The 26666-nt window shown below is 33.7% G+C and overlaps 3 protein-coding genes across 8 annotated transcripts; 1 reads left to right on the top strand and 2 right to left on the bottom strand.

Annotated features, from left to right (window-relative positions):
* Nucleotides 1-335: 335 nt before the first annotated feature.
* Nucleotides 336-11531, bottom strand: LOC105773628 (uncharacterized). Its single transcript, XM_012595666.2, has 7 exons — nucleotides 10224-11531; nucleotides 9900-10111; nucleotides 8258-8918; nucleotides 7369-7711; nucleotides 5521-5600; nucleotides 2652-2846; nucleotides 336-1291 (listed from the first exon to the last, which is right to left on the bottom strand). Exons 1-7 carry the CDS (start codon nucleotides 10413-10415, stop codon nucleotides 695-697), a joined length of 2280 nt encoding a protein of 759 aa, XP_012451120.1. The 5' UTR covers nucleotides 10416-11531; the 3' UTR covers nucleotides 336-694.
* Nucleotides 11532-11848: 317 nt separating this feature from the next.
* Nucleotides 11849-14203, bottom strand: LOC105773103 (uncharacterized). 2 transcript variants are annotated; one of them, XM_012594769.2, is made up of 5 exons: nucleotides 13950-14203; nucleotides 12814-13086; nucleotides 12579-12717; nucleotides 12329-12414; nucleotides 11849-12210 (listed from the first exon to the last, which is right to left on the bottom strand). In XM_012594769.2, exons 2-5 carry the CDS (start codon nucleotides 13081-13083, stop codon nucleotides 12082-12084), a joined length of 624 nt encoding a protein of 207 aa, XP_012450223.1. In that variant the 5' UTR covers nucleotides 13084-13086; nucleotides 13950-14203; the 3' UTR covers nucleotides 11849-12081. The 2 variants fall into 2 exon arrangements, with proteins under 2 accessions (XP_012450223.1, XP_012450224.1); XM_012594770.2 differs by having other exon boundaries at nucleotides 12814-13001.
* Nucleotides 14204-14551: 348 nt separating this feature from the next.
* LOC105773101 (histone-lysine N-methyltransferase ASHH3) lies at nucleotides 14552-25945 on the top strand. 5 transcript variants are annotated; one of them, XM_012594760.2, is made up of 14 exons: nucleotides 14604-14672; nucleotides 15121-15182; nucleotides 15906-16035; nucleotides 16219-16330; nucleotides 17367-17466; nucleotides 17822-17900; nucleotides 18008-18179; nucleotides 18268-18348; nucleotides 18524-18698; nucleotides 19663-19681; nucleotides 19763-19853; nucleotides 24481-24529; nucleotides 24626-24711; nucleotides 25697-25945. In XM_012594760.2, exons 2-13 carry the CDS (start codon nucleotides 15165-15167, stop codon nucleotides 24695-24697), a joined length of 1098 nt encoding a protein of 365 aa, XP_012450214.1. In that variant the 5' UTR covers nucleotides 14604-14672; nucleotides 15121-15164; the 3' UTR covers nucleotides 24698-24711; nucleotides 25697-25945. The 5 variants fall into 5 exon arrangements, 4 of the variants coding, with proteins under 4 accessions (XP_012450217.1, XP_012450214.1, XP_012450220.1 ...); XR_001126977.2 differs by lacking the exon at nucleotides 25697-25945 and adding an exon at nucleotides 20728-20842 and having other exon boundaries at nucleotides 14612-14672; nucleotides 24626-24714; XM_012594763.2 differs by lacking the exon at nucleotides 15121-15182 and having other exon boundaries at nucleotides 14552-14672.
* The last annotated feature ends 721 nt before the right edge of the window (nucleotides 25946-26666 follow it).

Raw genomic sequence — 26666 nt, 5'->3', positions numbered from 1 at the left:
TATATTTAGTTTTTAGAAAATATTCACACAAGTAGATGTAGTAGGTATTGTTACAGGAAAGGTTATAAAACTAGATTAATAGTGGGACCAGTTAGATTATTGGCGATCAAATTAATTCAATCGGATTAGTAGGTATTGTTACTGAAAATGTTGTAAAACCTTAAATATGACGTGTCATCTAATCGTTAATGGGATTTGATCTTCGAGATTAATTATTTTGGGTACATATTACTTCAATTTTGGAGTGCAACAAAACTTATTGATTGTCATCTGTATATTTGTAAAATGAACTAAAAAGAAGCATATTTGTAAATGAAACACTTTGTCTTCTAAGATTGAAAACAAAATCATGGGAGTTATGGTTTCACATCAAAATAAATTGTTTGATACACTTAGGAATACATGATTTGCCCATCTAGTTGAATCCAAAGATGTATAAACCTTTCTATACATTTACAATATTTAAAAGGTTTAAAAAATGGTAATGTATAACATTAACAATGGTGTATAGCAGGTAAATATAGAATAGTAAGTTTGTTGTATTTGATGAAGCAATGCATTTGAATGGATTATACCTATATCTAATAAACAAACAAACCCCCACACCATCCATCCATCCTATAATATAAGCTCTTCAAAAATTAGCTGAAAAAATAATGCCTTTCTGAGTTAGCTCCTTTTGGATCAACACAACTCAAGATCCTTTGTGTTTCATCTTCTCAACCATGTGCCGTTTCTTTTCGCCGAGTTTTTCCCCAATTTTCTTCCTAAAATCACGCAGTTTTGCCCTCCTCCCCATCTTCGGCCCCCAATCATTGTCATCAATGTCCTCGGTCGGGCTTTCTAGCTCTTTCAAAGACCTGCTATAGAATGCGGGGTATGAAGTTTCCGCTCTATTCTGTTGCCCTGATTCATATAGTTCATCAGATGGGGGATAAGAAACTCCTAGATCTTGCAATGACCTCCAACTTCCACAAGGAGAAAGCGTGGGGCACGAGCTTGATGATAGTCTGCCTGAGGATTCCATCGATCCTACCTGAAGCAAATCCTTGCTTTCTAGATCATAATGTGAGTCTCTCTCTCTCCCACTGTTTTCATTTGCTCTCGATTCAGTAACATGAGGACCTGGAGTTTCACGCGGTGTTTTAATATCAGAAGATGATGACGAGTCATGATTGAGCCATATATATGGGGCAACATTTCTAGGGATCCAATCATCTTTTTCTGCCATCATCCATGGAATGTATGCACTTTCACAGTTTGGAAGCACCATAGTTTCCCTTATAGCCGCCTACACAAATGGAGGCATAAGCCAAAACTCACTAGTCAGCTTTCGTTGGATCAGTGCTGAATCCAGCAATGTAACTTATGCTTGTGGCTAACAGATATTATGTTCACTATAGCTTGAAAAAGTCATGACTGGCTTTGTAAGATGATGCATGCAAGTCATCAAAATAATCTATACAAATAATTGAAAGGGCAAGTTTGCCCCCAAAATAACTCAAACAATATGCATAACAATAACTATACCATCTTCAATCTCAATATCCAAAATAATATATGAAAAATATTTCATGTTTAAAAAAAATGGACTAGCAGTTCCAAAAGGATATGATGTTATGGTAAAAGTACCATAGAGGCTCCTATATTAGGAGTCAGATTGCATTCTACCCCCATTTACTCAAAAAATGGGCAAATTAGTCTCTATACGTCATATCAAAGAGCAAACTAGTTCTTTTTGTTAAAAGTTTCATCCGTTTCTATTATTAAAAACTGACATTAACAAAATAACTAGACAGTTACACATGTCATGCCATGTGTACCTCATTCTGACATTCAAGGACCAATTCTTAATAGTAGAAATTAATGAAACTTTTAATAGAATGACCAGTTTGCTTTTTGATAAAATGTACAAAATAACAAGACAGTTACACATGATGTGCCATGTGTACCTCATTCTGACATTCAAGGACCAATTCTTAACAGTAGAAATGAATGAGATTTTTAATAAAATGACCAGTTTGCTTTTTGATAAAATGCATAGAATAACCAAACAGTTACACATGGCATGTCAAGTGTATCTCATTCTGACATAAATTTTTAATAGAATGACCAATTTGCTTTTTCATATAATATACAGAGACTAATTTGCCCATTTTTTTAGTAGATGAGACAAAATGCAATTTGACTCTTAGTACAAAGACATTCATGGTACTTTTAGCATGATAGCATTGTGGTAAAACAAAGTACTCCAAGAACTTCCTATTGCTTAACTAACTGCATATCTTCTAAAAAGAGAAATAGTTGGATAAATTTCAGCAATGAAGTAACAAAAGTTTTCTCTTAAAACACTAGGGAACATAAGGTGTATTAGTCACACAGTCTGATCATAAGCCTTTTTCTTTTCTCTGCATGGGAGGAGGGGTGGAAAACAAATCTATTTATATTAATGTCTATTGCTTAAATGAGATCAACATAATGGAAAAAAGAAACTATAAAAGTAAATAAAATTACAGTAATAAATAGAAAACTTTAAAAAGAAAAAATACACATGAAAACTTTATTAAGCAAACTAAAGGAATAAAAATGAGATAATAAGATATATGTTTGTCTTAAAGCAATATGTCACTATGTAAATATTAAGTTCATACCTTAAACCGGTTGATCAAGAATAAAGCAATGTGTCCATTAGTAATCTTGTGATCCCCGATAGAAGACACCAGGACAAACTCTATATCAGGCATTGATGTGAAGCCAAACCATAACTGATCAGAAGGAGGTGGCCTTATATATAAACGCAGTGTTCCTCGAAGGGATGCAACCCTTACTGACAAAGTCAAAGGCACCTCCAATATGAAATATCTATTAGTTTAGGCACCAAAACACACGCACACATACACACTTATTTCTTTACAGTAACAAATACTATTGAATAATTTTAGTAGCGACATACTAAAAAGCATGCTCAATTCATTATAACATAATGAAACATCCATATAGCAGCAGTTTATTGCTTACGTTAACCTGTGATAGAGTTCATATGCGAAAACCAGCTAAGTTTTGTTAAGAACATAATGGCATGACAAATCACCATGTTAATAATATCTGAACCATCCACTTGAGATCAAGGGGCTGAATCACAGGTCTCAACAACAACAAATTAATCATATTGTTACTTCAGCAAATATTTTGCCTACTTTCTAACATACATGATCTGAGGTTTAAAGACAAAAATTAAAAAAATCGTCCACCAAAATTCAAGAATCATTGTCCTATTGTAAGGAGTATTTGGTTAAAATTCCTATCATTTGATGGTTTACTCATCTTCTTTCTTGTATATTTTATGATTTTCTGCTGGCTAATAGCCTCACTAGTCAGATTCAGAATCTTAATTTTCCAACATTGCAAGAAATCAGCCTTCATTGCCATTGATCAGAAACCCCAAAAGTGCAAACTTCCACACAAAAGTGCTATTGCCCTTAAATTACCATTCACAACCACCTAACTGCCCCATGGCTGCTTCAAATTTGCTCACACTTTTTAAACCATTCCATTCATAAACGCCTGTTTCCTAAAAAATCAGGTAGAACTAATCACTTTCATGACTCCTAAAATCTAATCCAATAGCACATATACTAACTGCGGCCAGAAATAATTTCAGCCAGCCTGTCCTCCAAATTCAAGAACCTGTATGATCTATCTAACATTATAATAGTCATTACTTATGTTTCTCGATCAAACTGAACTAAAAAAACCTGTCACATGTTTACTTTCTATTGGTAAAAGATTTTAAACTTTGACCCATTTTTATTTCATATTTGAAAAAGAAAAAGAAAATATGAAGAATATTTCTATAAATTCTGAATGATCTAGTTTCACACATATATTTTTATAAGTTTTGATTAATTAAAATATTTAATATGATATATGTTAAAGTTGAAAAAAATATGATACAAGCAAAGTCAGCATGTGACCATTACAAGAAGTTATTTTAGACCTTTCCACCACATTATGTATAGATACAATCAATCAAATTAGTAAATGTCAATTTTTCTCTGACACAACCATTTTAAAAGTAGTACCATCAAATAAAAGATGACTCCATCTTCAAATGAGGAACTTTAAGGGTTCACCCAAGCCCTTAAAGGTTATTTTATCTTTTATTTGCTTGTTAGTTTGTTTTTGCTGCAGCCAGAATAACACTACTATGCAATATAAGTTGCATGAACACTCAGCAATAACAAAATATCTGTCTATACTATTTTGCCAAGCATCAACAGACGTAGCAAAACCTTGACAAAACATCTAAAACACCAGAGGAACACCAAAACGTGAACAATCCTCAAGATTCACAGTCAAAGGAAATGGGTGGCTAGCTGCATTCTTGAGTTAGCGCCAGTTCTGAACCCAAAAAGGTTTTTTCTTTTTTTCGAATGATCGTGTGAGAGAAAAATAATAGCGATTTGGAGGCTTTTCTTCAACTATAAGTATGACATGGGGAAAAAAAACTGACATCCGTTACTTGATTGATTGGACCTATTTCTGATGTGGAGAGAGGGATTATTTTGATTCCCTTTCAACATTGATAAACCAGCAAGTCCATCTTCTCCAACATTAACAGCATCTCCTTCAACTCCATATTCGTTAGCAGCTGCTGCATCTCCTTCCATTCCAACCATCACATAAACTTCTAACTAACATTTCACTTCAAATTTGATTCTCAACTGAGTGGAACATCGGTCGAGACCAAATATTATATTGTTGTATACTATTCTCCCTCTTTCATTTGTCCCTCTTTAAATTTTTGCGACTTCACCTTTATCCACATTGTGTCTGGAATAACATTCATTTTAAATTTCTTAATTTATTGGGAAGTATAAAATACATATCCAGACATTTTAGGGCAAATCCATGTCCAACATAAATATGATATAGCTGTGTCTGAACTTCATAACATGCAACTAAAAGCTTTCTATCTATGACATTCAGGTACGAGCCAGCTTAAGAGATACTTCAGGTAACATCTATAAAAGATATTCAATTTGCAGGCTACCAGACCACTCTATATCTGCGGGTAAAATATTTTCTTCTGCAATTAAAATGCTACCATCATTAAGGATGTGAGTTGCACCTGAATTGCTTCTCTTATCACATCTAACAGAACATAAATGAATCTCAACATTTTCATTTTTGTGGGATTCCTTTCTCTAAAGAAACCTTTGCTAACAAAATAATATTCAAATTTCTTATTTTATGTTCAATAAGATAGTATTCAGATGCAGAAGTGATAGATTATCTTATTCTATATTCAACTGAGAACTAGAAGAAGGGTTCCATCTAGATTCTTAAATACCAAGTTTAAAGAACTTTGACTGGCAGATATAAAGTTCCCTTCTTCAATTTGCAAGAACTATCTATTTTTCAGTGAAATTCTGCATAGATACTTTCATAACCATTGAATGCCATTTTTATGCATTTGTTTAAGCTGAAACACCTATACGTACAAAGAGATACACACACCTGTGAGACCTGTTTGGCTACGTTATTCACGGCAGATTTCCATCGAGACATCAATGTACCCTTAGAGCCTTTTACACCATCTGAAACTCAATGAAAGTAAATCAAAAGATGAAAATAGCACATTTATCCTAGACAAATCAACAGAAGGGAAAAAAAGAAAAGTATAGAATCGATTTAGAATTTATAATTATATGAAATATGTTTAGCTACAGAAAAGGGTGCATTTGAAAGAAAAGCATCACCTTTGAATAAAATAAAAAAGAGGGAAACAAAGTGAAATGTTGAACTTGTTGAGGTAGAAAAATCAAGAGTGGAAAGAGGTGTAAAAGTAGCCCAAAAATCGTGATGCATACATTCCTCTCCAAACTACTGTAATCATAGATCTACTCAATTTAGATGGGTTAGGAGATAAAGGAAACTAACTAATAAAATTTGGTATAATTTTACAAATACATCCCTAAACTTCAATGAAAAACAAGGATATAAAATTGTATTATTTTAAAGTCATCTGATTTCTTTCCTTGGCTGAAATACAAACAAAACAAAGATAATCTCCAGTTTAGGCTAAGAACCACTTTATTTCTATCCCATTATTTCTTTCTTTACGTCTTTTTCCATGTCAGACTGGGGGATAGTGAATAAAGTCAAAGTACCAACCATAACTGCTCCTTGAGCTATATTTGGAATCAAACAAAACCAAAAGATTCAATATAGTTTTAGGCAACTGCAATGGAGCCATAGAAGCAGATTTCAGAAAGACACATGATGGAGATGCTAAGTAGAATTTAGGGATTAACTTACATGAGATTTTTCTTGTTACTAGGTTGTATTTATGACCTTAATTCTAATATATTCTATACATCTAGGATTGTATTTGTTACTTCACATTAAAATTATGGATTAGTATTTTAGTTTGGTTCTCCTTATTCAACTAGGTTTTGGTTTAAGTCAAGCTTGTCAATTTTCTATTTGATATTAAAGTATCTTAAGATCTACTAAGAATAAGAGTTCTAGTTCTGTTTCTTTGGGAAGACAGATTATTTTGAACCTTTTTTCAGCATCATGATACTGTGAGTTGTGCGATACAATCAATGTTAGGTGACTCCTAAGGAACCCAGCATATGATGCTTAGGTTCTTATTCCATTTTATTGTTTGTCTGATACAATCAAAGAACTGTAGATTTGAAGCTTATGAGTCGTTTCTTTTCTTTATCCATTTTTTACTGTTTTTCTTTAGTATTACTAAGTATAATTCAACAATAAACATGCGTCCCGTCCTATCAAATCCTACCAAAGCTGTCCTACATTTCTCTCCTCTCACCTTTGAATTGAAGCAGGAAATCTTTCCAAGGGAACATTCCTCAAATCAATCAGTTATAGCTAAATCCCTTTGAATGATTCCTTCATGGTTTACTGAATCTGAAATGACAAAGCTGACCACTAGGCTAGCTACTGTGGGTTACCTTATAAGTAGATATCAAGAAACCAAGAGAATAGGCATCTGATACACATAGTTTTCCTACCTGTTTCTCTTCATAAAACGTCCTATACCAAGAGGGGAATCATTAATGGCATGATTGAAAGAGAGGACAACTCCAGGAAAGAGATTTGGAGTCAACAAGGCCTTCCAACTAGGAATTTTTTCAAGTTGTGATGTTCCAGTAGACAGTTTTAGTTTTGATCTTTGCCAATTTGTGTCCAAGAACTTTAAATATAAATGGGACTCCACTTTTTTGACAATTACTTCATAATTGAACAATTAACAAACCTTATGCAAGTGTCATGCAGATCTTCTGAGCCATGCTGATTGGGAAATGCATAAAAGTTCAGTATCATTATTATACTAACCAATTTTAGGGTCGACCATATCCTCTTTTGGAAGATTCAAATGCTTTCCAAAATGCTCAAATCCTTCAAGAAGGTCCGAAGACATATCCTCAACAGAATTTGATTCTGAAGTTGTATCCACTATGCCTTTCTGAAAATCTTGGTCACGAACTTCAAGTCTTGTTTCAACACCTAACAGAGCTCCACCAGAATATTCCATATCAACCTCAAATGCCGATACCTCATTCATGTCATTGCCAAGAAGCCTCATCGCATGGATATAAGGTGGGAGATTCCCAGTGTCTATGTTGGTACAAACGACTTCACCTATGTAATTAGGGGTCCTCATATTGGACAATGTTCTCTGTTAATCATAAAAATAACCACAAGTATCATCAATTTACATTGAAATACTTTCCAAAAGAACTAATTACAGAAAAAAGTAGATGTCAAAATGACCATTGAACATCTAAATCAAAACATCAATGCAGTAAAAGTACACACAAGAGAAATGTAATCTTCATTGATGACCAAAATACTGGCCAAAGCATTTGCCATCCCAGGTATTGTACTAATAAAAGAAGAGGTTGAGTCAAGAAACTCAGAATACATACCTTTAGAAACAAAATAGGTTTTCTTTTTGCCTTTTTTGGCTGAAAAATGAACCAAATAGTTGAAGCAAATTTTTTATTGGTAATAAACAATGTCAATATAACTATGCCCAGCAGCAGAAAATATGTTCCATTTTATACTTAAGGAGGGTGGACTGAAATGAGCAGAGTAGACGTACTCAAAAAATGCAACTAATAAACCAACAAAAAACATGATGAGGCAATATCATGCACAAGAAAGAAAGAAAACAAAAAAAAGAGAAGAAAAGAAAAACATCCAACTTTGGTGACCGTCCAACCTGAATCCGTTGTTGAAGGGAACTTTTCAAGTCTGCACTGCCTTTGATATCAAAAAAGATTCGAGAAATTAACAAGTTCCAGCAAAGTATTCCTTCATCGTAATTAAGCCTGTCTAGTTCAGAATCAGCATCAGAAATAACAGAAGCACAACTTTGACTTGCTGAACGAGGAAAACCTTGTGGCAATGTAAATGGTATATTTTCTTCAGTTGAACTGTTAGACATCTTGCCTGACACTGAATCTTGAAATTGATTCTGTTTCTCACACGACTTTCTCTCTTCACGGGTGGATTGATTACCCGAATTTCCCTTTTTTTCTGAACCAGATTTTGAACTCTTTCTTGACAGTCTTCTCCAAAACAATTTAACTTTTGATATTCCATCAGACTTGCTTCCCTTCTCTATTGGCTCAGCACTGAAACCTAAGGAGGGCTTCATAAACGAGGAATATCCAGCGTTTAGCAATGCCATATAAGCTTGGAAGTCCACATTCAACTTGGTGAACCAGTTCAGCTTTTCATTGTCCTCACATGAAGCAAGACGAAGACCTTTGCACCATGACTCCTTTTCCCAGGCAGTATCTAGATAAAGGTAAATGATTTTACTTGCATTGTAAATTACTTTAGTCTTGCTCTCAACTTTTATTGGATATCTCTTGGCCCTGTCAAATCATACAAAGCAAAGAAATGAAGCTAAGTCAAATGTTTTGAAAGCACATAACTAGATCAATGTATTAAGCTATATCAAATTATGTTACATGGACTTCGGTATCAGTATCTGAAATTGGTATATGTCCGTGTCCGACTTGTCTTTTGTTTAAAATTTTGGACTTGCAGAGTAAAAAAATCCAAAATTATATAGAGCTACTTGAAATGTCTTACAACGTCTCAAATAAAGATATATAATGCAATCCTTAAATAAACAAACATGTCTATTTATACATTCCTTCATATGATTTCATTTAAAATATTTTTATATCGTTGTATTCATATTCAAATACAATGGTTTTTTTTTTTTTTAAATTCATTATTTTTTCCAGAAGTACTAATTCTTTAATAGCCATAACTTCAACTTGGACCCCAGTATCAGCTGGTACAATTTGTATGTTCCATCAATCAATTTTCCATTTTTATCTCTAATTACAACCCAACTTTAGTTCAAACAATCAAGATAACTAATGGTGAAATTCAAGAGAAGTTAAATATAAAAGACACAAAGATTACAAATGGAAATGTTGAAAGAGGACAAGAGCATTGATATCTGAATCAAACTATAGAAACGGTGGACCAAACTCTGTCATCCTCCTCCTCGAATTAGAGGAGTACAAAGGCAAAGTCAACTTTTGTGATGGAGATTCGGAAAAATACTCAATATCCAATACTACCAATGGAAAGTAAGAAACGAGTAAAGCAACCATTATCAAAAAGTGTAACAGAGGTATCAATCAGAACGGTATGGCATGATATGAAGGTAACAAAGCAAGTCTGGCATCTATAATCTTCAAATGAAAATGATGTTATGTAAATTTCAGGGAACGGGGGAAAATTATCACTGATGTTGACATAGAAAGTTTAGTTTTGTCATGAATTCGTTTGAAATAAGAAAAGTGTTGATATAATAAATACATGGACATTGACAATACCATTTCCTTGTGGGTAAACTAGTAGCAGAAACAGCCTGAATGATGCAGCCCTTGAGGGGAATAATTGTGCAAGAAGAATCAGAATTGGACAAAGTCAGATAACCATCTTGGATTTTAGCATGTCTTCGAGCAGGAGAAACCTCCACCGTCTCCCTTTTTCTCTTCTGCTCCTTCGTTGGAATTTTCCCTGGTTCAAGAACCCAAACAATCCCCTAAGGCAGGATAAAATGATTTAAAATCCCAAAAAAACTCCAAAAAAACAAAATTACAACAACAACAACATCAACAATAATAATTTAAGCAATAAAGGGGATGCATACATACCTGCAAGTTGCAAATGGAATCAAAGGAATCTTGGGGATTACGAACTGCTGCATCTGCTGCATGAGTTTCTTTTTTGATCCTTTGTTTAATCTTACGATTCAATAGATTCAACACAAACAACACTACCAACACTTCAAAACTCAGAATTGCACAAATCCCCGCAACAAACCCAACGAGGAACCAACTCAACATCCTTTCTCGATCCTATTTATCTAATGTTTAATTCCATTTGCGTCTATTTTATCCCTTTCTTTTTTGGAGAAAAAAAAAAACAAACAAACTATTCCTTAAAACTTTTTTGAGAAAAAATTTAAGAAAAAAAAGAATAGTAAATTCTAAAGGAAATTGTCTTTCTATACTACATTCTCCTTAAACTATTCCTTCTTCTTTTCCTTGCTCTTCCGGAATTAATGCACCATTGCACTCTATTCAATTTTTTTTAAAATAAATTGGAAAAAAGCTTGACCAAGCGTTGTCAGTTATGAACCAGGATTCATTCCATGTATTGAAAAAAAAAAAAACACAATATAATTATGAGAAAATAAAATAACTCGAAATTCTAATAGACGCATGCAGGTAATAAAATATGCATAATAAAATTAAAATATAAATGACAATTGAGTCTTGGTTCGATTGTTATTATTACCGGTCCAGAAAGACGTGGATACGAACGTGTTGAAATGAGTTTATCCACCGGGGTTGAGATAAGTCAATGGATAATTTTAAGCATGGTATCAACTTAAAAATTACCAGATACTTTCACAACTGAATTAGATTTTCAAAAAAATTAAAATTAAAATATTATATTAAAATAAAGTTTTTATTTAATAATAAAATTAATGTTTTACTTATACTAAATAGCAAGGTTCAAATTCAATAAACAAATTAGTGCTCGATGAACTCATGACACTAACTTGGGAGCTTAAATAATAGTATAAAATTATCAAAATCCTTATAACACAAACTATTCTTTAATAAAAAAGTTGTATTATTAGTATTGTTCGTTTTTATTATTTTATATTTATATTTTTTGTATTTTTATATATTTTGTCAGTTAATTGCCGTTGGGAGGAGTGGTATCTGTTAAAGGCAGTTAGTATAATATTAGATCTGTTGATGGCGGGCCTGAAATTTAAGAGAATTCCGGTAAAAATGTTAAGCTCGAAAAAATAAGTTTAGACAATCTAAAAAATGAGATTAGACAAAAAATTTAAGCTCGTTAAAATATGGGTTGAGCTTGGATTTGAACATTCAAAGCTCGAGCTTGGTCTAACTTATAACACAAAAAAATATTAAATTTATAGTAATATGTAATACTATATTGTAAACATTAAAAAAAGGCATGCCTATATAAAATTTTAATAAATGAAAAATATATAAAATTATTAAATATTAAATATTAAATTAAAAATAATATAATTATTTTAAATTTTAAAAATTAATATAGGTGTACTTAAAATAAGCTAATATGGACGAGATTAAGATAATATTTAGATCCATATTTCAAGTTGGATTAAGTTTAAGAAAACATAAAGTTAGAAAAATAATATTATGTCTCTTAAAGGGAACGAATTATTAATCCCAAATTAACACATATGCCAAACCAAAATTTGTAACTTTCACCATGATTAAAGATGGATATAAATGTTCTCTTATTCATCTGCTCTCAACAAAGTTAGAAAAATAATCCTACACAACCTTTACCTTGTAATATTGTTCACGGCAAAGAACATCAAAATAAAATGCCCTATGATTACAATATGATAGTATTTACAGTCTTAAACTCACATACTCGTAGATTTATAATGGACAATAGGTAGCAAGAAAAGAAAACATAACCAACCTCTTCTTAACTACTCTATTGATTTTTCTTGAATCTCGAAGTTGAGGACAGCGATTTAAGGTTAGGCTCTGAAGTCCTAATAATGAACAAAAATGTTTCAAGAAGCATGCCAAAAACCAATCCAAGAATACCTCCAGCAGAATTCTGCAAATATAATGAACAGTATCAGCATATTCAGTCCATGCTAAATAATCTAAACTAAGGCATCCATGAGGCCATGACATTACTACTTAAAAATTTGAGGTTGGTAATCTGAAAGTACCATGATAGGACTGTGGTTAAACAACGCTCTGAATGCAAAATAACCAAGCAAATACCCAGTAAACATTGTCAGAGCAACATGTAAACCTGTTCATGCATACATCACCGGAATTAACTACGAAGAAGAATCTCACAACAGCAATATATATATTGGAAGTAAGTTCTGCAACAGTTTGATTGTTCCTTTAATTACTTAAGTTTGAAATTTTGCAAGAAACTATATGAAAAATATATGCAAAGAAAATACTAACCAAAGCCAATTTGATCCTTATAAGTAGAGAAAGGTTCATTGAGATCCTTCTTCGGCGTGATATCTTTAACAAGCTCTTGATACTCTTTCCTCTCTGCTAGTTCTTTAAGCTTCCTTAACCTCTCCTTCAATTCTTCGCTCTACAAATTCAATTTTTTTTAAAAAAGCACAAGTTAATTTAAAAATGCAACCATGATAGACCTAGAACGCTAGAATCTAAATCGTTTCCAATTTACCTTCTCTCTGGGTTTAGGACTGGTGAAAATGAAATTAGATCCGGAGAAGAAAGAAATCAATCCAGGCCTGGAGTCAAAAGCTGATTCCATCCATATGCTTCGGATCTGCTTGTACGGTGCATTGGCTGCTGAGGAAAGAGTGAGAGCGAGTTCTCGGAGTTCTTCAGAGAGACGGCGGTCATTGGAGGCTGAGACAAGAAACAAGCGAATGGATTCGGTCACAGTTATCACGAGACCGGGTTTCTGATCGTCGGAACTCATTTTTTTCATTTACTGTGAGAAATGGAAATCCGTGAGGGAAGTGGTAAAGCTTTACTACTCCAGGAGTGGAGAATTTTGCAAGACAAAACCCAAACGACACAACTTTATTGAATGGATTGCCAAGGTTTTAATAAACAATCAATTTAATTGCATAAAAATCCAACAGAAAATTAGATATCACAACAGAAAATGTACAGAACTACAATGTACTGACTAAGATTAATACAAGTAAACGTTGTAACTCTTACACAGCCAGGTAAGTTCTTCTTAGCAATGACAAGGAAAAACAAAAAGGGTATCTAATCGAAGCACTTTCGATATCGCAATCCCAAGAAAAACTGTAAAAAGTAAATCCACTAAAGTTTAAAACAAAAATTCAGAACCATTAGAGCAGGAAAAAGAAGAGAGATTTTTTAATAACATACATCTCAGACACCATAGGAATCACATTCAAAATATTCTATTGCATTATAAAAACACTAACTAGTATATCTTCAACAAGAGAAATATTCTTCTAAAGAAACAAAATTATTCAATGTAGACAAAATTTCATAGCACACACCTCAAAAATTTTAACAAACAAAAAGAAAAAGAAAATCCTGAACTACTAGAATTAAAGAAACCTATAGCAGGCAGAAAAATGTAAAGCAACCTTCTTTGTAGCAGGCATGGCCTCAAGTATTATAACCACAAAGAATATCTGACAGCAATATATATATTGTCCAGATAAGTCTCTGGTAGGTGCTTATATTCATGATATTCAACAGCTATTGTTAAAATATAGGAACTGTAGATTTGAATATATTCCACGAATGGCAAACAGTCTAGCGCATATTTTAGCAACTGAAACGTTGAAGAACAAGAAGGAAATTTACCTGGTAGGAAGCGTTCCTGAATCTGCAGAAAAGCAAGAAGAAAGGGATAGGGCGGGAGAACCACACTGAATATGAAAGGAAGAAGATGAAATATGGAGAGTTTGAAATGAGATATCAACGGATTCGGTGGAAAAAAGCTCTCCTTGGAAATCAGGACAAGACGGCAACAGATCGGTTTCTGATAGGGCAGAGAAATGGCTGTTTAATGCGGTTCTAGAAACTAAAAGCAACTATACTTGGAAGTTCTTGGGCCACGACCCACGAACAGTATAGTTTGGATCTAGTAGATTTACATAGCATTTTTTTTCCGGTGAAAGTATCAAGAAGATCCCTATATTATGAAAATTGTATCAAATTAGTCTACTTATTATTAAATAGATTAATTTAGTGTTTATACCATTCAAAAGAATCAAATTGAAATAGAATTAACATTTAGTGTTCTAAAAATATCATTTACGGTTTAACAAAGTTAAAACGAAATCTTTTGACGGTAAATATTTCTATTATAATTTAGACTCTTTTTAACAGTATAAGGACTAAATTGAAACAATATATATAATATAAGGATCTTCTTGGAATTCAACCTTTCTTTCCTGCTTGGAATTTGATATTATTAATAAGGCAAATGAATAAATAAATATAAAACTTGTGCTCCTAAATCGTCTCTTTTGAATCTGTGCTTCATTTTCGTTGTTTCTCCGTCTGCTTATCCACGGCCGAGAAGTGAGCCACCTCTTCTTTTTCTACAAGATTTCAGTTCCTTTTTCTGTATATATATATATACATTTTTTTTTTCATTTTTGCTGCCATTGAAAAATTTGGCTACCTTAAGTGTATAAATCTGTATCTGGGCTTGTCAAAGTTTCTCCTAGAACCGTTAGTTCTGTTTCAACTATTATCTGAATTTTTATTTTTTGCATTATTTTGCTCATGGGCTTTGTCATTCCCTATCTTGTTCATTCAGTTTGTTTTTCTTTACTTGTATATGTTTAAAAAGCACTATTGGCTAAATGGCGGAGAGTGCCGTAATTTAAACTAAAGTCATTTCGTTTGGATTTGTTGTTTTACAAGTCCAAAAAGCTAGGTTTTTGCAGGGAAACTATTTCATATAAAATTAACCCAACTTGTTGTGGGAATTGTAAATACTGATTTCCATGTTGGTTTGGTGTAGGCAATTGTTGTCAGATATTCTTTGTGGTTATAATACTTGAGGCCATGCCTGCTACAAAGAAGGTTGCTTTACATTTTTCTGCCTGCTATAGGTTTCTTTAATTCTAGTAGTTCAGGGTTTTCTTTTTCTTTTTTTTTTAATTGTTTTTCTTATTGTTTGTTAAAATTTTTGAGGTGTGTGCTATGAAATTTTGTCTACATTGAATAATTTTGTTTCTTTAGAAGAATACTTCTCTTGTTGAATATATACTAGTCAGTGTTTTTATAGTGCAATAGAATAGTTTGAATGTGATTCCTATGGTGTCTGAGATGTATGTTATTAAAAAATCTCTCTTCTTTTCCTGCTCTAATGGTTCTGAATTTTTGTTTTAAACTTCAGTGGATTTACGATATCAAAATTGCTTTGATTAGATACTTTTGTTGTTTTTCCTTGTCATTGTTAAGAAGAACTTACCTGGCTGTGTAAGAGTTACAACGTTTACTTGTATTAATCTTAGTCAGTACATTTTCTACTGTGATATCTAATTTTCTGTTGGATTTTTATGCAACTAAATTGATTGTTTATTAAAACCTTTAGTTGTACTAACTTGTATTAAGGTTTTTAATCTTTTATATAACTATGGATATGTTTATTAACCTTTAGACTTTCTCGTTGACCTTCCTGTTTCTTATATAGTTTTTTGGTAAAATGTCAAGAAAGCTTGTGATCTGGTTTTCGGTTATTCTATTGTGTAGAATTTTTTCAAGATATGGTGAACTTTCTTATTGGATTTTCCCCTTTACCAGAGTTCTGATTGCAGTCACATTGGCTATGCATTCAACAAGTTGATGAAGCAAATTGGACATCCGGTTGAGTTTGAACTGCCAGATTGCTTTAATAAGTGGAAAGACACGCCATACACCGTTATAAGGCGCAGTATCCTTTTCACATAAGTTTGTAATTGTTCTTCCTCCACAATTTATGTTTATCATTAAATGGCCCATTTCATGCACTACGACCTTTATCTTGTACTTTTCATCTTGTTTTTCTAAGAGATATGACTTTACTTTGAGCTTAAATGTCAGTTTGTTTTTTATTTTGTTGGTTTAACAACTTAAGACATATATCTCACAAAGAGGATTAAAAGGCGCCTGGAGGATGATGGAATTTTCTGTTCTTGCACATCATCATCACCTGGTTCTTCTGTGTGTGGCAGAGATTGCCACTGTGGGTAAGATTTGTCTCAGTTTATCAGAATTCATGATTGAACTACATTATAAATGATAGTTTTTGGATTTTAAAGCATGAACATATTACATTTTTCTGGTTTGCTCTCACATTACTTTGATTTATCAGAAATTTATTGTAGTGAATTTCATCTTGAGCCTTCAATGGTATGTTACAGTTAGATTAGAACCCCATATCAGCACGTGACTATTGCACCAAAATAATTGTTGTTAGAAGATGTTTTTATCTTTACTTATATTCTTTTATTTTACATTATACCATGTGGGAGGTCTGATTAGCCTCGCTTTATGGATTTGTAGTGGGTTAAGTTTGGGGAAATTTCTGCTCATGTTTTATCATCTTGGTATATACAAGGGTTATCATAGTATCACTGTGCATGGTCAATATTGCTGGAATTTTTTGCAGCAGCTAGATAGGTGTTTGGGAACTAATGGTTTTTTTTGGCAGTAGCATCCATTGATAGGATTTTGAAAGTGTATGGTTCTTATAAACTACCTTGCTCAGACCTGAGTTTGACACTTGTGCTGACACATTTCTGAACATGGGTATGGGGATATTTCCCTTAAAGGATTCTCCAAATACATGGAAAAACTTGGGAAAATCGAACATACCTATCTCAGGATACATACCTATATCCAACATTCACACAAGTTCGAGTAAACCTAGCTTATAAATATTTAGTATGTAGATAACTTTTTTTATTTTGGGGGGGGGGTAGGGTTGTGTAGATAACTCTCTTTTTTTGGTGTTATGGACATCAGCCTAATCTACTGTACCAGCAGAGAATTGAGATTTACCAAGAACGAACAAGGAAAAGAGAAAATAATCATGCATTTTCATTGAAATTAATACTGTTTGAGAACTCACTGTCGCTGTTACCTTCATGAACCAAATATAATATTTTGTGGGCTTAGGCATAACATGCCATTTGGTAATTCGTTATGCATTTATTATGACGTATCTTCTTACTCTGTGGAAGTAGTATGGAGTTGTGTATGTAACTTTGTTGCTTCATGCAGGATGCTACTGTCTAGTTGCTCTTCTGGCTGCAGCTGTGGGAGTTCATGCCTCAATAAACCATTCCAACACAGACCTGTCAAAAAACTGAAATTGATTAAGGTATAGTTTGATTTTTTTTTTCTGTTGTCTTGATTGAATCTGTGTTTTGCTGAAGCTTTTATCAGAACCATGTCTAAAGGGAATAAATATTCTTTTCTTTATTGCTGAAACCTTTTAAGATCTGTATACTGGAAGGAGCCAATGTCTTCCAAAATAACAGCTAACCTTGCCTATTTAATAATTTTTTGGGGGAAGAATATAACATGGATTTGTTGGCATGACACTGTTAATAAAAGTTCTTGTGTCCATGTGCCTAGAGACAATTTGTGCATTTTGTTGGAAACCAGTCACTCTCAATTGTAGTTTGTTGTTTGTACACATTGAAATGTGAAGTTAAATGGGATAATATTTGTAGACCGAGAAATGTGGAGAGGGCATTGTAGCTGATGAAGATATCAAGCATGGAGAGTTTGTAATAGAATATGTCGGGGAAGGTATGCAACTCTTGCTCTATCCACTGCAGTTGCTATCCCTATTCTAAGCATCATTTTTTTCTCTTGAACATGCTTGTAAATTTTTAAATAGTATTTTTTCAATGTAGTTATTGATGACAAAACATGTGAGGAGAGGCTTTGGAACATGAAGCATCGTGGAGAAACCAATTTCTACTTATGTGAAATCAATCGTGATATGGTAATTGATGCCACATACAAGGGGAACAAATCCAGATATATAAACCATAGTTGCTGCCCCAATACTGAGATGCAGAAATGGTTCTCTACCTACCCATATTAGTACACTTGCATTGATATCAAGTGATATGCTATTCTTACACTCTTTTGTTTATTTTACCTTTCTTAGGATAATTGATGGTGAAACAAGGATTGGCATATTTGCAATGCGAGATATAAAAAAGGGGGAGCATCTGACCTATGATTATCAGTATGAGTGCTTGCCTGACTCTCTACCTGTGAATAGAAATATGTTTGTTGCATTTCATGCACTGATAATAAAATCTGAAGTTTTAAATCGACCCTTTACCATATAAAATGCTGAAGCCACTGGTATTCGTTCCTTTGACATTTGTAGTCTTAGTACAATCTAACAAATTTAGCAGGTTTGTTCAATTTGGTGCAGATCAAGATTGTCACTGTGGTGCCGCTGGCTGCAGGCAAAAACTTGGGGTCAAACCTAGCAAGTCAAAGATGTCATCAGATGCTACATTAAAGCTAGTAGCATGCCAAGTGGCAGTGTCCTCTCCAACATTGAAAGCTGTTCTATTTGGAAATGAAGTATGTGTTAAGAGGCTTTTTGACACTATCAAGAATAAAAGATGTGTTTTAAAAATGCCTTTTCTATTTACTTTGTGGTTATAATTTAATTCTATCTTCTGCAATTTGGTCATGGACAGTTTTAATTGCTTGCCGGTATTGTCAGTTTCAGTTGTAGAAAATGCAATAACTTGGAATGGTGTTTTCTAGGCTAGTACGTATGGTTGTGTTGTATTGTGGAAAAGGTGATTCTTACAAAATGCTTTTTGTTTGTCGACTTTAGAAGGTTTTGTTTTTTAAAAGAGAAAAAAGAACTGCATAAGATCTTACTTTTACGATGTCTTTATTGCATATTTGACAAAGACTATTGTATATCAGCTGTTAAAGATTTTCTGATTGTGCCTGGCAAACATTATTCAGTAGAATAAAATTACAACTTCTGTGTTGTGTCTATTTTTGCTCTTGCCGTAAAATCCCAGGAACTAAAATCTTTCTGATTTAGGAATACCTAGTGTATTAATAGTTCCTCTTATGTTATAACACTGTAGCTCTATGGATGCATTTATTTTCAGAGTCCAGCTCAGTTTATTTTATTTTTTTTGAAATTTCAATTAGTTTATATACCACTTTCAGGAAGGGCAGTATCATCTCTTGGAGTTTCTATAATACTATAAATTGATATACCAGAGCTCTTTATTCCCAAGAAGAACCTTAGAAGTTTTTTCCCTTTACTGATCTATTCACTCCTTAGCTCTCTCCCTCCTAGTTCCTTGGATTCTTTTGTAATTTTTGGCTTTTCACATCCATGATGTATACATTATGACCCATTGTTATTCAATCTTGACTAAGTTGTTTTATTCTTTTTGGTTATGCGTTGTAGCTTTGAGCATTCATTGAATCACTTATTTGGGTGTCATATGCATATTGTAGACTTTGGCAAAAACTTGAACTAATTGTCCCTTTTTCTTTTTTTTGGATTAACCAGAATGGAGGTTTGCCTGTCGGTAAGTGAATTATTCTTTATGCTCTCTTTATATTAATATTTTACGGGGATAAAATGTTTGAAGCTGGCACTTAAATTTCAGGAACTTCTCAGCATGATTATAATCAACGACAGTTACGTTTTCGGTGTTGCATTGGTGAAGTGATAAAAATATCTCGTCCAATAAATGATAGGTAAATATGAAAATTTTGACTTTTTGAATATTGTGCTAGGTTTAGTTGTTAAATGATGTGTACTTATGATTGATTTCTTTTTTCAAAATAAGTGATAATATCATCATGAAAGCCAAATTTGCTTTGAAGAACTTCAGTCAGTTTTGTAGACAAGGGAAATTCACTTCCATATGTTTCAAGTGAGGAATTCAATAGGGTACATAAAGAAGTTACTTGTTGGCTTAGAGAGAAGATAGTGGGAAACTGGATCAGAGTTAGAACCTGCTACCTTAGGAAACTAAATATTTACAGTTTGCCCTTCCAGTTTTCTGGTTTCCATGAAGTTTGCAGCAGGTTTATTAAGTATGGCATGGTTTATTGCAATAATCACACCACACCCATGATTTTTCTTCAAGCCTCCATTCGTTGTTGTAGGATGACCAATTTGCATCCTGATTATCAATCTATTTTGTGTGATCCTTGGAAGCCATTGTGGTGGTTTCAAACTAGCTGATTGTTCCTTTTTTTCTCTCAACACAACATGACGTAAGGTCTCTTCCCTTTGTGCTTCTAAAAAAAACTTTTCCAATAGGAGGAAGGGGCTTCCTATCTAGTATACTCCCTTTTGTTTCATCAAACTCAACATTAATCTTGCCGAAGTTTTGAAATTTCTATCACTTTCCTCAGTTTGCTTATGATAGTCATCAAGGTTTTTCTATTCATAATCATTAAACAAATCTAAATCCTGCCAAACCCTTAAGAGCATTGAAGTACTAGGTTAGACTACCTTTTTCTTGTCAAGCCCTTCCAATCTTTTCTAGTAAATCATAAATTTGGAAATAGTTGTTGAGATCAGAATACATCTCAACCACATTAACCTTGAATTTCTTTGCAGTGGAATAACACATTTGATTCACACTTATCTTTTCATCCATGGTGCCATGACCATTGGAATTTTCTCCCAGATAACATATGTTGGGTCCATCTTCTTGGGAGCTTAAGTCTTACTGGTAAGTTATCCCATTTTTCCTCTTCCTTGGATATACATCTAGATAGATTGTAGCCAATATGGAAGGTTTCCCTCATGGAGTCAAATGGTGGTGATTTGGACAAAATGTAATTCATTTTGATACAATCAGAGTAGGATTGTTTTTTAATAGAGGATACTAAGGAGATTTCAGGCATGATAAAGAGATAGGCAGAGACTAGAGATGCAGGAATTATTCTATTTGGACAAAAAGCAAATAGTTCAGCAATAAATTAAAGGCATAATTGTAAAAAAAAACCCTCAACATTTGGGGGCTTTTGGTTTTGTGCTCTTAACCTTTTTATTTTTTGATTGACACCCTTAACGTTACGATTTTTTCAGAAATCAGTCCACTTTTAACGGTCAATGTGAGTTGACCGTTAATCAAACTGTAGGTCAACATAGTAGCTCATGTGGCATGCCACATAAGCACACGATGTCATATATGACGTCATTTATTTAACTTTTTTTTTATTTTGTTTCCATTTTCTTTCTTCTTCCCTCTTTCTCTTTTCCCCTGCAAATCACACCATTGAAGGATTCTTCTAAAACCCAAAGCTTTAAATTTGCTCTTTAATTAATAATTTAAAGCAAACCCTTTAAACACCCTTTATTTTTAGGGGAATGGCAGTGCCAGATTCGAGCTGTCCTTATGGACTCAAATTGATGATAAACAATTACCCATACGCCGTTGATGGGTTAAAATCTAGGCCGCCATTGAAACCTGGGTAACCGAGTTCTGTTCTTTCTACTACCCATCAGATGAAACAGTTAAAAACGACACTGAAATCCAATCATGGTGGTCGGAGGTCAAAAACGAAGGCCACGGCGATTTAAGAAAAGAACCATGGTGGCCGGAGATGAACACATTAGCCGATCTCACCCAAGCATGTACCATTATCATATGGATAGCTTCCGCTATCAATTTCGGACAATACCTATACGCTGGATACCTCTCAAATAGACCAATAGTCAACTGTCGGTTCATGCCAAAACCAGGCACCAAAGAATACGACGAGCTCGAAAACGACCCAGATTTGGCTTTCTTGAAAACAATCACCACACAGTTCCAAGCTTTACTGGGTGTATCACTTATAAAAGGCTTATCAAGGCATGCAACCAATGAAATATACTTGGGGCAAAGAGATACGGCGGAATGGACCACCGACGATGAACCCTTAGCCGCATTTGAAAGATTCAGGAAAAAACTAATGGAAATTGAGAGTAGGATTATGGAAAGAAACAATGATAGTAAATTGAAGAACAGAGTTGGACTAGTGAAGGTGCCGTATACATTATTGTATCCTAATACATCGGATTATAGCAGAGAAGGTGGGCTTATAGGGAAGGGAATCCCCAATAGTATCTCGATATAAAGCTCTTTGCCATTGGCAAGCTTTCCATGGCAGGAAAGTATCAATTTATGGGAATATAATAGGTTTGGGTTTTAGAAGAATTCTTCAATGGTGTGATTTGCAGGGGAAGAGAGAAAGAGGGAAGAAGAAAGAAAATGGAAACAAAATGAAAAAAAAAAAGTTAAATAGATGACGTCATATATGACGTTATGCGCTTATGTGGCATGCCACATGAGCTACTATGTTGACCTACAGTTTGTTTAATGATCAACTCACGTTGACCGTTAAAAGTGGACTGATTTCTGAAAAAATCGTAACATTGAGGGTGTCAATAAAAAAATAAAAAAATTAAGGGCACGAAACCAAAAGCCCCCAAACGTTGAGGGTTTTTTTACAATTATGCCTAAATTAAAGGTTGAAACCAAAAAAAAGAAAAAAAGAGGCCAAGTATTGGCTCTAATACTTAGTATTAATGGTTTGTCCACAACCATACTTCTATTTTAAGAGTCCTACCACATACCAAAAACAACTGCTAAGTGTCCACATCTCAAGTGTTCGATCAAATGCTAAAAGGAATGGATATCATGATTGCTGGTGACCAATTTGGTAACTTCATGGTAAATACAAAGGTAGACCCTCTAACTAAACAAAACCAAATCATAGCAATCTCTACCTATCCCTCTTCATTATCCTATGCATCAAACTCTCCTACACCCATCACGAGATAGCGATCAGAACCAACTGTACTCCCTTATCTTATTCATTAATCCTTTCTAAACTCATATCCAACAACCCGTCCTTTCCTTTAAACCTGATCCTGAGAACTTCAATTTTATATCCGAAAAGTGTAATGAGTCTAAACTTGCTGGATTACCTAGTAAAATGGATATTTGAGATGATGGAGACTCATTTATTAGTTCTTGAATTGTTACAAATGTGCTGTTATTTATTACTAAAGACATGCTTATGGGAATTGGTGACAAAGAAGCTTAGTTGGGTTATTTTTGAAAATTGTTAATGTTGGTGAAGTTTAAAGAGGTTTATTCACTGCAATTGATGCATGTGTGAGCACTAGACAAATGCCAATCATTCTCGACTTCCTTTCACCAAGTTTATCATGGCTTTGAGCTTGAGGACAAACTCTTTCTCCAAGAGGGGACTATTGTTGTGGACACTTAGTAGAAGTTGTTATTGGTATTTGGTAGGACTCCTAAAATAGTTGTTTCCTGTAGTACGTTATTTAGTTTGAAATGACTTTCCTTGATTATTGTAGTAAGCAATCTCTATTTAAAGAGACAATGAATAAAACAAAGGAAAGCAGAATTTTTATCAAAACCCTAAAGAGATCTAGGTCTCTCTCTAACGAGTCCTAAGGTTCCAAGCTCCTTGTGATGAGTCTAAACCGCTAATCAAAATGAAGGAAAGGCAATTAATCTCGACTTCCTTATCAATCATATTGTGAAACGATCCTATTCTTACATATCCATAACGCTCAAAGTCTGTTTCTATATTTGGTATAGATAGACTCCTGGGAAGATTGCGTATTGGCTGTGAGATGATGATATCTATTTGTTCCAAGTCTGGTTCAGTGTCTAAAGGTTTTAGGCTGCAGATTTTGAAATCTTCTGGTTTCAGGTTTGGTTCGATGTCAATGGTCTTAGATTGACTTGGATAGGATAGAAATCCAATGGTCTCAGTAAAGATCTTGGATGGATATGAATTTTCTCGACTTTGCTCCTTTATTTGGTAATCCCACTTATCTTCTCTTGAATTATTCCGCTGAGCCACTTCAAGAAGTTCTGTTTTTTCCTTCAACGGCACAGTTTTGTTGAGGAGTGTAAATGCAATTTGATTCACTAAATTTTTGTGTTCATGGCTCTTCACCTAACATGCACAAGAGTTTTTTGCATGGTTCTATTATCACTTGGACTAATTCTTCTAGATTCTGATGTAGCCTCATGTTAGTGTTGTATGATGCGTAAAAGCAAAATCCGGTAGTTCTGTCCATTTCTTTTGTGTTGCTCCTCTATATGGTATAGGATTTTAGAAAAGAAGTCCTTGGAATTGTTCTTAAGTTCGTTCTTAAGTTAGCTAAGTTTTTGCACTTTGCTTCTTTAGTTGAGTGTATAAGGAATTAATGACTGAATAATTTTTGTCGTGTTTCATTGTTTTCTTCTGTTGCTCTTTTATATTTGTTAGATGTCCTAGGTCCTGATGCTGTTTATACAGAATCTTATAAATCTCATTCCTGGCTGAAAATTTTCAGTTACTTTGGAATTATTAAACGATTTGACAAGTATTCAAAAAAGCACCTGGTAAGAAAGTCTATTCTTTTCTTTTCTTATTATGATTATTATTTTATTTTTAAAAATATAAAGATATGCAAATCAAGTGCTTTTATGTGGTCGCAGGTCATGTTTGAAGATGGTGATGTTGAATTTCTGGATCTGTCGAAAGAGGATTGGGAGATTATCACTTTGTAAGGTCAATTTTTTAGGTAAGTATTGTTGGGAATTTATATAAACATGAATTAAGATCAAAACAAAAATTATAGAAATCAAATTTCCAAGCAAGAATCTCACTACGATTCTGTTTAATATGATATCAGCAATAACTACAAACTGTAGGATTTATTCCTTAGATCTTTGTAGAGTATCGACCAAGCCACAAAGCAATAGATACAGCTAACTGTAAGCTATGCACCTTCGGCATCTAATGGTGATCCACACAAAACAATGAGAACATCTCCGAAAAGAGAGATCGAGTTATTAGGTACATTAATGCTAGTTAAAATGTTTCCTTCAATGGATAGAGTTTCACCAAACAATTTGGCAGCCACTAAGACTCTTAGGAAACCCTTTGTCTAGTGTTTTGTGACAATTGGTAAACAATGACAATCTTATAATTCTTTTTGCAATCTTCATTCCAAGCACTTTACACTGTTAGTACAAAAACAACAATCTCAAACTTATTGATAAGGAATTACATATTAATATAAAATAATGTATACTATAGTATAGCATATATCTTATAGTCAATCTGGTTGACTATGAAGGCATACGCTAACAAGTACACCACATATAACTACCAGCTAAACACTTAAATTGCCATAATCATACCTATAACTGCTTGCAGTTCCAATTTAGCACATATGAAATAAACAGGAATTTGTACGACTGTTTGTAGATAATCAGTTTACTTGCCATCAAGTTGAGTTTCAACATCATAAAAATGATGGGTTCAGAAAGTTAAATCTCTGTTCTTGTCTTTCTGTTTTCAATAAAGATAGTGAGAATCTTATATTTGTTAGATGTCATAGGTCCTGATCCTGTTTATACAGAATCTTATAAATCTCATTCCTGGCTGAAAATTTGTTGTGTTGTGTTGTGAGGTGACATTGTATTTGGCAGAATCTGGATATATCTCTTATTAGATTAATAGATTGTTGTAAATTTATGTGTCTGGAACGGATTGTCTCGCAGGTACTGTTGTTAAAGAAGAAATGCTAGCGAAAAGCCCGATAGACCAAGAAAATGACCGGATTTGATTGCATTGTTACAGAGCAATGTCCTTGTAGTGCTTTTTTTTTTTCTGCATGTTGAGATACTTACCATTGTCACTTCTCATCTTTTCAAGTGTTACCATCTTGCTGTATCAAAGGCCGAGAAGGGATGTTATGTTTGTCAGTGAAGCAACTAATGGTATGGACCCATTCATGATGGTTTGATCAACTAATGCAATCTCTGTGTTTTGGCTGACTTTTACTTAATGAGGAATGGTTCTCAATGCAATAATAAAGGAGAAAAATAAAATCAAAACCCCAAACAAACAAACAAAAAATCTAGCCAAAAGATGAGTTCAATAACTTAAGTTGCATCATCAGAAACAAAAGAATTAGGAGCCCATCAGAAAACATCTTCGTCCCTTAAAAAATCCAGATCTTAGGGACCATTATCAAGCAGCGAGCATCGGAGTCTATTCTGACGGATCAGTCCACCACTAGTCTTTCTCCACTCCGCTGCGTCATCTGCGAATGAGGGCTTGTTTCTCCTCTGCGAATACCTTTAGTAGCTAGTAGATGTGCCATACTATTCCCCTGTCTTGGTGTTTGTTCTGCATGTAATAGTTAGTCTTTGGCGATACCAAAATATTGTTATTATAGAATGTAACCAGTTCTTTCAAGACAAATCTAAGAGAAGAGTCGAAACTAGAAAGTGGTGACTGTCTAGTCTCTTCGAAAATAGGAGATGAAAGGTTTGGCTATTATTTTGATTTGGACCATAAACGAAGGCTCCTAATTACGATATATGTTATATTTAAATATGTTAAGACGAGTTGTACGTAAGCTTAATTAAGGTAGTTGTTACCGTATCTTTAGACATACTTGTCAATATATTCTACAAATCCAAAAAAATTCATCCTCTATTAAACATCAAGATCATTTCATAAATC

This window comes from Gossypium raimondii, chromosome 6, assembly GCF_025698545.1.
Source record: "Gossypium raimondii isolate GPD5lz chromosome 6, ASM2569854v1, whole genome shotgun sequence".
NCBI lineage: Eukaryota > Viridiplantae > Streptophyta > Magnoliopsida > Malvales > Malvaceae > Gossypium > Gossypium raimondii.
This window is presented reverse-complemented; position numbering and strand designations above follow the sequence as displayed.

Bases quoted from the DNA above. Each gene is read 5' to 3' on its own strand.
- LOC105773101 (XM_012594760.2), top strand. The intron at 17,467-17,821 runs GTATAGTTTGAT...TAATATTTGTAG, and splicing joins AAAAACTGAAATTGATTAAG to ACCGAGAAATGTGGAGAGGG. The intron at 17,901-18,007 runs GTATGCAACTCT...TTTTCAATGTAG, and splicing joins AATAGAATATGTCGGGGAAG to TTATTGATGACAAAACATGT.
- LOC105773103 (XM_012594769.2), bottom strand. From the start codon at position 13,083: ATGAAAAAAATGAGTTCCGACGATCAGAAACCCGGTCTCGTGATAACT. The intron at 12,415-12,578 runs GTTAGTATTTTC...ATGCATGAACAG, and splicing joins TAAGGATCAAATTGGCTTTG to GTTTACATGTTGCTCTGACA. The intron at 12,211-12,328 runs GTACTTTCAGAT...TTATATTTGCAG, and splicing joins TTAACCACAGTCCTATCATG to AATTCTGCTGGAGGTATTCT.
- LOC105773628 (XM_012595666.2), bottom strand. From the start codon at position 10,415: ATGTTGAGTTGGTTCCTCGTTGGGTTTGTTGCGGGGATTTGTGCAATT. The intron at 10,112-10,223 runs GTATGTATGCAT...ATCCTGCCTTAG, and splicing joins ATTCCATTTGCAACTTGCAG to GGGATTGTTTGGGTTCTTGA. The intron at 1,292-2,651 runs GTATGAACTTAA...CCATTTGTGTAG, and splicing joins TCTTGATCAACCGGTTTAAG to GCGGCTATAAGGGAAACTAT.